The sequence below is a fragment of the Anser cygnoides genome, chromosome 7 (assembly GCF_040182565.1).
Source record: "Anser cygnoides isolate HZ-2024a breed goose chromosome 7, Taihu_goose_T2T_genome, whole genome shotgun sequence".
In the NCBI taxonomy this organism is placed as follows: Eukaryota; Metazoa; Chordata; class Aves; order Anseriformes; family Anatidae; genus Anser; species Anser cygnoides.
This window is the reverse complement of record NC_089879.1, coordinates 28,837,308-28,851,378: the sequence shown is the minus strand read 5'-3', so window position 1 is coordinate 28,851,378 and position 14,071 is coordinate 28,837,308. Positions and strand designations below refer to the sequence as shown.

Here is a 14,071-nt window from a genome sequence, read left to right as displayed (position 1 = left end):
TAATTTTTCCCAGGACCTTAATTGGCTTGACTAGTGCTGAGAATACTCCCTTATACTGGTCGCAGAAAGTGCCTAGTTATTATCAGGATTTTCAACAGTGAGCTGCACAACGATGACACAAATGCACAGGAAATAATTAAACGTAAGGAGAAAATTAAGTCTGAATTCCTTCAAAAGGACAAGTTGTGGTTTTCTCCTAATGAAAGTCAGGCATCTATTAATAGGCATAGATATTCAGTGGCTCATTACACAAACAAAGCTGTTTTTCCATGGTTTGACAGGAATAGACTTCCTTTTCTCCACCTGCCTTTAATGTCATCTTAGTCTACACTTAAAATTTTGTCTGCTCCTTGTTTAAGTCCAAGCATGTTTGCAGTACTATCTTGAAGTATTAAGTTTGGTCTATGCTAGTATGCAGATACCCTTGTTTGTGGAAGATGCTTTATAATGTTTGACATTTTCAGTAATTGCACAACTTGTTTTTGGCCTTCCGTATATTGCCTTAACTGTGACAGTTTAGCCCAGGCTCATCCATGGTCACACACATAGTTTCTTTGCGCACTACTCTCATGCTGTGCTCCTGACATAATCACTATGAAAAAAGCTCCCCTTTCAAGTGTCACAGGTGTTATCTGACTTCCCTTGCTTTCTCTCTTCCCTCCAACTCTCCCCTCCTACTGACAAGCCTATCTTTCAGACTACATTATACAGTTCATAGTTTATTTATACAGGATGTAGCAACCTTGAGATCTTATTTTTAAACAAAACATAATTGGTGGTTGAACATATTTAAGCTGTAATATGATGAAAAAATCAAACGTTCTTGCAAGATGGCATTTCATCTAGTCAATACTGAATGTTTAATTCTTTTCTGATCACAGATAGAAAGCAGCATAGTTCACTTAAAATATTTTTAAAATCTCTTGCTTCCAACTTTTAAAACATTATAGTAGTCTCGCATCACATTATTATGCTTTTCTCCAAAAACACGACTAGAATGATTCATTAAAAAGCTAACCTACAATTCACAAGTGATTACATTATTCCAAGAGCTGAGAATTAACAAAAAACAAATATTTGATTCAAAATTTGTAACACCATATTTCAACTTTTGGTTACACTCACCTCACTTAAGCTGTGCAGTTGCTCAGTTGCTTCCTTTCGTGAAATATATGCTTTCTGATCTAGCCTACAAAATAAAACAAGAATTTTCACTCAGTAAATTGCTTGTGTGTGCTGCAAATATTTCAAACTTTTCATCATGTCTGTACATAAATTGCAAGTTACAGGATATTTATTCAAAAAATAAGATTTCTATGAAAGTTACTTCTGTATTTTATACCTCATGCAAAAAACACTGGTGATTTTATGGAATTCTACATAATATATTTAAACTCTGAATGAGAACCTGGAAACTATAACTTTAAAGTGTGGGCTCGCTCTGTCATACAAAGAGTCCTGCAGCAGCATGATTGGCTCTCAGCATCATAAGTTAATAGGGTTAAAGCCAAAAGTAAGCCCAAACATTTAAACCTAAGTACGATTTGTCCTACATGCTTTAAGTTAAGAACAAAAGTTTTCCTGTATCAGAGCCATAAAGAATAAATCTTTCCGTATTTCTACTTGATGATATTTTAGGCTCCCAGTCTTCAACTTTCTGCTTAAGTTCTCTTTTGCAAATTTCACAAAGACTCACCAGACTGTCATGAGGAGCTGGAAAACCTTTAAACAATAGAGATTTCCATGTTTTGTACTCTCACTTAGCAGCCATCAGTGTCCATAGCTTTGATTTTCTCTCAGTTTATCACCACTTCTCCATGCAGAAATAGGAAAGGAAGGTCCTGGACCAGCAAGGGGAAAATCTCTTCCCACTGACTATAGCTAGTGAGAGGATTGTGCCATGTCCAGGCAGATGCAGTCATATCCTAGGACTCCACACGCACACCAGCTTCAGGGTTAGTTACAGGCATCTATCAAGGAATGAAACTGAAGCCTAATAAAAACCTGCCATGCACTAGGTGAGAAACCTGCAAAGCCTCATACCACAGTTCTATCATTTCCCAAAGCAGAGGCTTTCTTTCCACATAAAACTTCAAAGACTGACATGGGTGTATCACAAGTTGACTTGCAACAACAGCATTCAGCTGAAGCAAGAAAACCATTGCTGTCCCAGAGAATGAGATTTCTCATTGCTGAAAAGGTGGCAATATTTGTTCAAGACTGGTCCCTGCAAGAACTCACTTGTGGATGTGATCAAAATCATTACAAAACCCGGATTCCTTTGGACAAAATAATTCATATTTTTCAACCTATTGTGCTCACTCTCATCCCAGCAAAACCAAGCAGTTTTAAAAGTCTCTAGAGACAACAAAGTACAGAAATACACAGTCCTTTGTGTAGTTCTTTACCAAGAACTATAGTTCTTCATAGATTTACTATGCATTTAAAGACTGAAATGTGCACAAAGTCTGCCACAAAAACTTTCTATACTAAAATACACATGATAGTTATAGCACAATGAACATCCACTTGCCTTCAAAAAGGCTCTGAGATGTGCAATTTCTGTAGGAACAAAAAGGAGTCATTTTGGTGGTGGTACATGTAGCACCAGCATGGGAGGCCTCACAGGCCAGCCAGCCCGCACCTCAGTGAAGATACGTTGTTCAGAAGTGTATGAGAGATTGCTGGAGGTACTTAAGCAGCAAGGTGCCTTTGGCTGACTGTTGTACCAGCATCTATCTACATGTCTGTATAGCTCTCCACATGTATATCCTTTGTGCCATTTCCCCTAAAAATGAATAGCAAACATCTCTGTAATGTGAAGAGAACAGAAGGAAAACCAAATTACAGAAGCAAAAAGATTAATGCCTAACAACTTATCTCTAGCTTTTACGCAGCAGCGACAACAGTATGAGGCAGCAGAAAAGAGTTTTACAAGACTGTGAAATACCATGGGGAGCCAAAGAACTAATTGAATAGGGAAAAGTGAAATGCTCATAGTTTTGTTTAATAACATATAAGGAAGGACCTGCAAGACTACAAGCAGCTGAAGAATCAATCCACTAATGAAGTGAAAAATATTTAGAGTGATTTATTACATTGAACAAGTGCTAGACAAGTGGAAAGGAAGAAAAGACATGTCAAATTTGTTCTCTTCTGGTATTATTTGGATGACTCTTTTCAGGGTGTATCAGATGCAGCAGAACTTAGCCTACCTCAGCAAAAGAAAACAAAAAAGCTAAAGAAGGACATCAGCAGTTCTTATAGGTGCAGGATGATATTCTACATAATTCACAGCTATATCACTCATGAATCCTGCACTCTGGAGGGTAAAAAGTTTACAGCATCCCTGCAGTACTACCTCTCTCATTCGAGATGATGTACTTGTCTACTGTTTTAGGGATGCAGAAGTCTTGCATTTTACTCTTTTTATTTCACTGAAAATACTGGAATAAGATGTTCTTAGTTTTGTGTTCTTTGGATTCAGAAGATGCTAAATACTTTTTCTGAAATCATTAACGTGAATAACCATTTTTGTGTGAAAAAACATTAACAGCAATCTATATATGCTGAGCTAATCCTATTCTATAGAGTTTGGGGGTGTGCTTCTTTGTTTTCACCAAGATTAACCACTCTGCTAGGCAAATGCAGGTTATCTGATTGTCACCAGGCAACAAAGGGCTTACAATTTAATAACTAAGGGTTGGATCCTACTCTCATTAAAAGTCAATCACAAATTATCCATTAACTTCAAAAGCAGCAGCAAGAAGCCCTAATTTTCCATCTGTACTGAGAACATTAAAATTATTTTGAACTGCAGCTGAAATTTTGAATAATTGCAGGCAACCCTTATTTTGTATTATTGACGTCACATAAAATAATGAAAATGTAATTCTCTCTATAGCTACTATTCAAATATGTGTAACATTATTCTTTACAAACTATAAAAAGCCTGATCTCTCACCCTTCCTGCAGTCTGGCAACTCTGGCTTTGGCAGAATTATTGTGTTCTGCTATGGCACAGATGACTAAGATTCAATCCAATAACATGTACATTTGAAGCTTGTGGACATAACAAAAAAAAAATCTAAATGTTAATTATCATAACAGAGCTCCTAACAGACTTCAAGGAGAGGACGAATTTGCATGAGCAGTGAGCTGTTTAAAAAAACAGATCAAAACATGTAAAGTATTGAATTATGCATGATACCACTTCTAAACTCATATAAAATTCAAATAAAAACACACAATTTTAAAAACTAGGGAAAATGTTTAAACCTAAGCAAACTTAATTCTTATTTCCCAGATTAAAACCAGAAAGGAGCATTACATTCTATAATCTTGACATCTCCAGCCTTTACACTCCTCGCAGTTCTACCTCGGATTAGGACTAGATTCCTGTATGTTTAAACCCGTGTAACCCTGGATTACACTAACACCATTCTCTGGAGACATTTATGCACCACAGTGCCACATGCGCTCAGCATCTTGGGCCAAGTAATACATTAGAGGTGCCACTAGTGATAACTCCTTGAAAGCAAACTCTATTCTGTGCAGTGGATTGAAACCTCTTTTCCAGATTCACTTTCAGTCTGTCCTGGACCCATATTCCTTCCTCATCTCCAGTCTGTCTATCAATTTTACCCTGCCCACTGTGAGGATGGCCTGTCAGAAGAACAGCTCAGAAAATGTAGTCTCAGTACCACATCAGGGGACTGACTCAGCCTATCCAGAGGTTACATTACATGGGTTCACAGAATGGCAGACCCCACAACCGACACACCTCAGCATCAGGGAAATGGAAACATCATTTCTGAGCCCCACAAATGGCAAAAAGCACTACAAAATTCAAACATACTCACCACCTCATACAGGGCTGCAAGTAAACGCTTAAAAAGCCGGCTTATGAATCCTTAAAAAGCAAAGCAGAATGACAACAGGCTTTTGGATTAACATAGAATGTGAACTCTCAAAAAAACATCTTTAAGGGCACAAGACTGCTTGGACACATCCTAGGCTACTCTATGGGCAGTCCCTGAATGCTGGAGCAAGCAGACATCCAGAGAGCCAGCAGAGCATTGTCCGTCTCAAGTTGCAGTAGTTAAAGGCTGGCTGTGGACCACCATTATCTGCTTTTCTTATTATGAGTGCATCTCATACTCACCCACAGTCCTTATTTGGGCTACAGTAATATGCTTTTTTTTCTTTTTCCCCTGTGTCATACCACCACCACTACTGCCACCTTTTTTTTTTTTTTTTTAAAGTGGATGGCAACCCAAGAGTTTGCCCGTGGATTTTCCATTTCTTGATACAAGAAGTATCATTAGCACCTTATACATCAATATTTTAATACAAGACTCCTGAAGAAACTGATTTTAGGAACTGATCCATCATTTCCCAGCAAAACAGTGCTTTATCAGCAAATCAAGATTTGCTGACACAGAGGTAAGCACAGACACAGACTGGTCATGATGAATTTTTGCCAGATCGGAGGGAATATGGCCAGGTTTTCTCCCGGCTTGCCTGGCTACCTGCATGGGAGTGAAGCCTCCCCAGCCCTGCCTCACCCATGAGGCTCCGCCACATGGTATGGGGACATCAGCAATTCTGCATCTTCCCTGCTCTTTCTGACACATCTCTGAGATGTATCTGTTCAGCAGAAAGTATGGAAGATATCAGTCACCACTTGAACTGCACTCTCAAAAGCTACTTGCCTTAAAAAGTTTGTTACTGAAAGCCTTGCTAGAGCTCAGCCTCCCATGGGGGGCAGAGACATCCTGGGAGGTTCTGGCTGAGCCCCAGATCCAGGGAAGCCCAGGGCTCTCAGCATTCCCAGGTTTCCTGGAGAAGAGTTGTAGGTCTGACAGCAATAGCTATCCTGAAACCTCTGCAGAAATTACAGTCCAACCCAGGGACAAGCTGGGTCCTACTGAATGAAACCGCTCCACTTCTATTTTATTTGGGGAATATAAAGCAGAGGGAATTTTTTCTTTGTCAGAAAAAAAAAAATGTAGTTCCCCCATTGACTTGGAACACAAACTTCTCTGAAACACTGATATTCCCATTGCCCAGGAGTCCCATGCTTCAGCCCCCCGCCTGTGTAACAAGTATCTGAAGATAACACCATCCTCCACTCAGGTAAACTGCGGGCACAGCTCTGCAATCTGGATCAGTTTTGCTGATTGACTTTAAGAAGGCAATCAGTAAGAGCAGCTTTTTGCAATCATGCAAAATCATACATGCTTTCCTGTTCTCTTTTAAAAAAGACGATTCTCTTTATTGCACCATTTGTTCCTGGGGCTTGCATGTAATTTTTATCTCCCAGAGGTGCAGATTATATTATACTCTTATCCAAACCCAGCTACACACAATGACTAGAGCAGTATTCAATGTAATCAGTGGCAACAGTATTAAAAATTCATGTTCTTTTAATAAATTGTAAAGGTTTCCATCTACACAAATGGAATTTCATATCCTAAATTGATGCTGATTTTCATAAAATCATGCATGATAAACACCTCAAAGTTAAAACCCTTGATTCACAGGGCAAATACAGCTTAGCCAAGACCAAGACAATATCCCCTCATTCTTCTGTTTCAAATGCAATATAGTTATCCTTAAATCTCTTCACCAAGTCTATTCTCCTATTTCTCTCAAATCCCACTAACTTTTCCTTCACTGCTTCAGTGGTTGTGAGTCATTATAAAATGAAAGCACCCAACCAGCAACCAACCCCTCCACCCAAACAATCTACGCATGCACTTGTGCCCTATTTCTATGAATTGTTTCTCTTACATTGCGAGTTCTGCTCTTCTGTCACGTATCTGTTTATGAAATTACTGTGTTACGTCACCCTGAATTTAGACTGCTCTGCTAAATGGGGACTGTGCCCAAAAGTTTCTTGTATCTCAGCAGTTTTTTATCCATATCTAGTCAAATTAAAACTGACCTGGTTCTGCACTGACTAGAACAGATTTCAAAAACTCCGTACAGTTCAGATGTATTTAGATTTTAAACTCCAATGAGGCTAATTACAGAGCTATAGCAATCTGAAGAAATTATATTATAGAAGAAGGAACAACAAAGCTTACTAGAAATAATTCACCTTAGTCTGAGACAAATAAATCCTTCCTCTCCTATCCTCCCCACACACATCTGATAGTAGTGGCACGCCTGCAGTAATGCAGTCATCTCCTCTTCTTCAAAAGACCAGAAAGCTTCTGGTCTATGAGTTGTGTATCCTAGGAAGTTGCAATGTTGTGACGAACTTTCACTTTTACCAGTAACCCAGCAAAACTCAGCTAGAAGGTAGCGAAACTCAAGTTTTGCAGGGCTAGCAGATGCATTCTGTCAAAATCTAACTATGACCGTTGTCTGCTCCCAAGCCCAAATACTTAACCTTTGCCATGTTCCAGAGCAGAGAAGGCAGAAAACAAGGCAAGACATCATAGCTTCGCAGCTGTGTTTCACAGCCCATTGCACAAGCCAGTTCTGTGATCCTGACACAGCAGCCAGTGATCTGCACAAGCTGAGACATGGGCACAAAACGACTCTCTGGCCCAATCAAAGCCTATTGCTGGCAAAGAGATGAGGCAAGCTGTTGGTGACTCTTAAGAGGAGTCACCAGCCAGAGTGACCCTGAAACTGAAAAGTGTTAACCTCATCATATGCAATTCAAAGTCCTCTGCCCTAGCTGGGTGGTGGGGAAGTTGAGACAGCTAAAGTGAATACAATGTGTGTGTGAGGCCAAGGACCGTGAGCTAATGTGTGTTCACTCCACGCTCAAAGTCCCTTTTTTGGCAGCAAAGTCACCTCCATTTTGTTTTAATAATCAAACTAAGACATGGCCAGAACTGAGATGTGATGACTAAGCTTTCACAGCTCTTAGCATGATAAATCCAGGTGCCACTATTTAAAAAACTTAGCATTTGTGGATAGCCAGCTTCCTAAGGAACTACCCAGGCGTTAAACAAGTAAATAGCATAGCGAGCAACAGTTTCATACCAGGCAAACTGAAAAGGCCAAACAGTTCAAGTGCACAGGGTAATTTTGCTGTTGTTGCCGTTTAATTCGTGCACACTATGGCTTTTATGTTTAAAGTCCATCTTTCTTTCATTATGTTTCTGTCACCAGTCAAAATTAATCAATGTTACTTCCTTATCTATCCTAACACAGAGATCCTACCAGCAGAGCGTTATGTAGGTCTAACTCTCTGGTACCAAACTCACTATTCTCCTCTTGACAAGTAATCCATGTGATTTTTTCTTAGAGATGTAGAAGGCAGGTTTTTCCCAGAGATGTAGAAGGCAGGTTTCCTAGGCTAGGGGTAATTAGAAACACTTTCTGATATGCAGGATTTGCAGTGTCTCAATTGCAGATACAAGCATTGGAGAGTGAATATAGTTCTTTGTGAAAGCTAATTAAATGGTTGGTCATTCTGCTAAAGTTTCCTTTGAGAGCACAAATTAAAATCATTTACAACATTGCCTACTAAAGGCTGTCATGAAGGCAACCGGTTCCTTTCACATAAAGCACCAAAATACCATTAGATGGCAACTGTTATAACTGACCTAGCACCAACTTGAGACAGGCCTTGGAGGCAATGAGCTCTGTGTGTCCACTAGCTGTGTCCTGACCCACTGATCACCTCCAGGATGTACAGCTGCTGCTCAAGTCCCCTCCAAAGACAGCCAGAGCCTCTGTCACACTGCAGTGGAAGCGCTCACAGCACCAAGGCTGTCATGCACCTTCGGGCAGAGAACAGAGATCAGAGAGTCCTGGCTCACCTGCCTGAAACTCTAAGTGCACAGCAAAGCAGGGCTGATCCAGCACCTGAGCATGGGAAATCTGTAAGGAGTACCCTGAAAATTGATGACTCTGAAGAGCATGACCTTATTTACACAGTCCAAGCCCATCAGTAAGAGCTAAATCTTATCCTTGGGACATGCCTTTACTGGTAGGTCAGGTCAGCTGGGTGAGGTGAAGCCCCATTTCCAGCCTTTTGCAGAGCTGTGAAGATTGGGAATGGAATTCTGACTCCCAGTAGTTACCAGAGGTAGGTTACTTCATTATCTGCTGAGTTGTCTGTAATCAAGACCCAGCTAACACTTGACCTGAATGTGTCCCACTCCCCCGCCCCCCCCCCCCCAATACCCTTCACAGCATTGAAAGAAGCACAGTTCCACAGTGCTCAGGGTGTAAACAATATGTAAATGTATACATACCCATGCTAAAATCAAATGTGTGGCTTCCCATTTCTCAGTGGGAATACAGCTCTGAGAAAGACTGAGGCAAGTCAGCATTGGGGGGGGGGGGGGGGGGGGGGGTATTGAGCTATTTTTGAAACTTGGCATTGGCACACAGGAACTGAAATTTCTGATCTGAGGATGTTTTTCCTGTTTGAAATTAAAGGGGTTTAAAGAAAGATGAAATTTGCATTCTTATCTTCATCCCTTTCATTTTCTCCAAACAGTTCTAGGCACATAAATACAGAATACAACTGCCAATTCGGAGCCAGGAGTCTGAATATTTTATACAAAAGGCAGCAACTTAATTAGCCTTTCCTAGAAATGATCAGAAATGAAATGCACTGTCTTATCCAAAAGCTTACCTTGGCTGAAACCTCACGACTTCTTCCTGGCATCTGAAGGACACGTTCTGTGCATAGTCATTAGCTGAGGATCCTTCCTTCTCCTGCCAGTCTGAGAGGCCTGGCAATGAGCTCTCCAGCTCCTGCAGAAAGCAACAAAAATGTTGAATGTCCTGTCAGTACTGATCAAACTCAGCTGAATATTTTGCTTTAAGGAAGAAAAAGCTTATGGAACTGGATGCTGATTTGTGGTTCACTGTTATTTTTTGGTAACAATCTGGAAACAATTGGAAAACACAGAGTAGAAAAGGTTTTAAACAAAGCAGCATCGTCATTCACTGTAAAATGCTTTTTGAAACCAATGCAGACAAGAAGCTACTGTAACCCATTTGATGTTTATTAGTTAGATAACATACGTAAGCATCTGAGCTAAAAGGTGCTGTATGCAGAGTTCAATATTTTTTGCTTTATATATATACATTAAAATTTAAATTGAAATTATTTATTCACATGTCAGTAATATTTCATTGCTTGGGCATAATCAGAAAAATTTTGGCTGACAAAAGCAAATTCAGTTCACTTAAATATAATTTGTAAAGTTTACCCAGCTTCTTGTTCCTATTGCTCTTTCCCTTCCCCAGCATATTCATAGCTTAATGAATAGAGTATTTCTGCAGAGGAGTGAAAATCAGTGAGCAAAATTAAAACAAACAAACAAACAAAAAAAAACAGTCACATCAGACACCTAGCCACAAAGGAAATAAAAAAGGCAATTTTGTCCAACAAATCAAAGCCAGAACAAGGAATTAGAAAGGAATACACTTGACTTCAAGCTTTCAGAAACCAGTTGTATGGCTGTGACAATTTATTTAGCACGTCTTAATTTCCTTACCTATAAAATGGGTTATAATATTTCCATTGCATTGCCAAGGGGTAAGTTAATGAAGGTTTTTTCAAATCAAAGTTGTTTTTTTGGTTTTTTTTCGTTGTTGTTGTTTTTTGTTTGTTTGTTTGTTTTACTTTCTTTATTAGCTTTTATCAGCCAATATTTTATTCTACTCATTTACAAAATTAAAATGCAATGTGTTTTGCAAAACAACACATTCACTTCCTCTGGTAAAACAATGTTCCTGAGTTTGCTCCAGTCTCAAAGCTTAGATGCAAGCTTGAAAGTCAGAAGATTGGATAGGACTGCTCGGATGGGAATTTGGAGTGCTGAAGTCATTCTACATTTACAAAAACCATGGCTGCTTTTCACTTCCTTCTTAGCCTGTTCTATCTTTACATATTATGAATGAATCTTGCTTACAGATACACTATTTAAACAAAAGTAAATTATTCTTTTATAAAATTGCAAACTCTACTAAAAGTTATAAAATTTAAGAAAGTTGCCTAAATGATTTCCTCTCAGGAGAAAATATTCAGTGCTTGCCTCTCAAAATTAATGTTGAAGGACTAAAGGAACTTGTAAAAAGACCTGGTAAAAAATAAATAAATAAAAAGTCCAATAATTGGCATTTTACTTCCTTCTTATGATGATATTTTAACTATACTCTTACAATTTATTTTAATCTAAGTCCTCTTATAAAGTACCAGGATACTTGTTGAATAAGGGAATATTAGTTTCTACTTGGTCTATGAGATCTGTAAAAATATGCCTGTGTACTGCTTTCACAGAAGTGTAAATATTTGTGCTTAGATGCGCTTAAATTCAAAAGTTGACGACAACAGCTGTTAATACAGGCAAAAATAAAACTTTGGGTGCTATGTAAATGATCAAAACAACGGCCTTTCAAGTTTAGCAATTTTATCTTGAGGCTGAAATCTTCTCAGTGTTGGACTGTTTAAATTATTAAGTTCCAAAAAGCCAGTCCAGTTAAAAGTGCTAAACCAAACCTGCATTTGATAAAGTACAAGTGGTAAACTTGCTTCAGCAGAAGCCACTTTTTTTTTTTTTTTGCCACTTTTCCACTCTCAACTATCAGCAGAAAGAAAATGACAATTCAAGATGCTTTCTCTTAGGTGAAAGAGAAAGTTGAGGACCATAATACATGGGGTGGTTGTATTTTTAATTATTATTATTTTTGTGGTGGTGGTGGGTTTTGGTTGTTTACTTGTTTTGTTTGTAAGTTAAGTTGTTATGATGTTATAGAGAAACCCTAGGGAATCACCCTTGATGGGACAACTGTTTCTTAAGAGCAACAAAATCTCTTTCTGCTGTGTCAGATGAAACAAACAGCATAGAGCTGTCTTCTATTTTATTTTTTATTTATTTTGATAGGAGAAGGAGTAATGATTTTAAACTAAAAATGGGTAGATTTAGATTAGATATAAGGAAGAAATTCTTTACTATCAGGGTGGTGAGGCACTGGCACGGGTTGCCCAGAGACATGAACACCCCATCCCTAGAAGTGGTCAAGGCCAGGCTGCATGGAGCTTTGGGCAACTTGGGCTGGTGGGTGGTGTCCCTGCCCATGGCAGGGGGCTGGAACGGGATGGGCTTTCCCTTCCAACCCAAACCATTCTATGATTTTCTTTCTTCTTCACTACGGATTGAGGCTTCTCTAGTCAGGCTGCATCTTGTAAGCAGTTTGTGAATAGGGAAATCTCCAGGCAATACTAAGTAGACTCAGTGCTGTGTAATCACTGCTGTGAGTTTTGCTTTATACACAAAATAATACATGGGTTTGGAAGCAGCCAAAAACAACCATCATACACATGTTGAGATAAATCAGTTTCTGTTTCACAGGCTGATTTTTTTTTAATGTTTTCCTCCAATCACAGCATATCATAAACCATCTCTGTCACAGCATCTGAATGATGGTACAGACATACAAACTTGTGCTGTGTTTACACAGCAGCTTATCTGCTCTTGAACCCCCAAAAGTGCCTTGCAACCTTAACATGCCCTACCCAACACACAAACACTTCTAGATCTCTTCAAATGCAAATTCCTGACTGTGATTCCTGCCCCTGGGAATACTTTACCAGCACTTGGGACCAGAGCTCTGGTATACCTCATGGTGCTGTGTCAATGCAGAAAACAGCCAGGACTAAAGTCCTGAGCAGAAGTGCCTACTCCCCCACCTGAAATCATCAGTCTACACAGGAAAAGAAGCAGATTTATTTAGTGGACAGTGAACTGAACAGATTTAATCCATGACAGGAGGTATAATTTGAACATAAACAGAGTATATGTAAAAAACAAAGTGGAACCTGATATGTTCATGTGCTCGTGTGGCTACTGTCTTTACATTGGCTCTGTTTGTTTGTTTGTTTTCTGTGTATTTAAAACCACAACTTTAATACTGGAAGTCCTCTGAAATTAATGTAGGCTGATAACTTAAGTTTATACTCAAAATACAAAATTTCACACAGCAGTTTTCAGCATTCCCATCTCTGGGTATCTATTGTTAAGCCACCATTTCAATTTAATAGTCATTTACTTTAATAATATGACTTAAAAACTGAACTTATACTTGTTATACCAATTAGCTAGTACGTTTAGTGTCATTATATAAAAATATCTCAATATCAATGAGGATTCAGAGGATGAATTAATTTAATAATCTATATTCATGACTGTGTACTAATGGTGAGTGACCAGAGAAAGGATTAGGCAAGAAGAGCAGACTTTCCATTCCTCACCATCTGTTCTCACACCAAACGCCTGAACTATTTTCTAAGCATATGCTTCCTTATCTCTTGAAGCCCCAAAAATCCTAATTAATTTGATTTTCTAGAGATAAATATTGCAGAATTACTAAACAGAGCTCATGAAACCAGTGGAATGGTGAACCCAGGTAGCTCTAATACAACGTTGTAGCCACATTCCAGCAGCCTGCCCCTGTTTCCATACTTTGGAAAATCTACAGATGCCCCCATGCCCAGCTCCAACCTCCACACTCAGTTTCTGCCTCCATACCCACTTCCTGCCTCCAAAGAAATAACCACATGCAATATCCAAGAAACAGCTTTGCTGTAGTGAGTTTTTATCAGCTGATGTTTTGTCAACTGACGTCATTTGGTACTGCGCTTTTATTAGACTTGGTCCTGTTAATCATCACTGGAAATTCAAGAACCTTTTCTTCATCAAGACACGACCACATGTACTACACTTGTGTCATAAAAATCAGAGGCACAGAAATCACACTTCAGCAGACACACACACTTCCGAGCCTCACGAAGCTCAAAATCCCCAAGATGGCCATCTTTCCCCTACTTGAGCACAGAGACCTGCTCCCTCTCAGTGACCTTTCTACAGCGGAAATCCCCTGGATTCTCGCTAGCAGAAAGGCACACAAAATCGTTTCCATCCAAACAGACTTTAATCCTTCCAACACATGCAGCAAACTTATTTACCAAAAGCCTGTTCCAATTTTAAAGGGACTAGTTTCTAAAAATACAGCTCACAGGCTTATAACACATACATGTGAGTAGCAAGCATTCTTGACTTATCAGAACAACATCTGTAAAAGAGAC

At 39.1% G+C, this 14,071-nt stretch overlaps 1 protein-coding gene across 21 annotated transcripts in view; it reads right to left on the bottom strand.

Annotated features, from left to right (window-relative positions):
- FAM13C (family with sequence similarity 13 member C) overlaps positions 1-14,071 on the bottom strand; it is a 132,130-nt gene that overhangs the window by 27,700 nt on the left and 90,359 nt on the right. For all 21 annotated transcript variants that reach the window (XR_010832799.1, XR_010832800.1, XM_048069367.2 and 18 more), the window contains 2 exons: positions 9,611-9,732; positions 1,126-1,189 (listed from right to left, as the gene is read on the bottom strand). Coding sequence is in view for 19 of the 21 variants with exons in the window: in XM_048069367.2 (XP_047925324.1) it covers positions 1,126-1,189; positions 9,611-9,732 (186 nt within the window). In the remaining 2 variants the exon portion in view is untranslated. The remainder of the gene's footprint in view (positions 1-1,125; positions 1,190-9,610; positions 9,733-14,071) is intronic.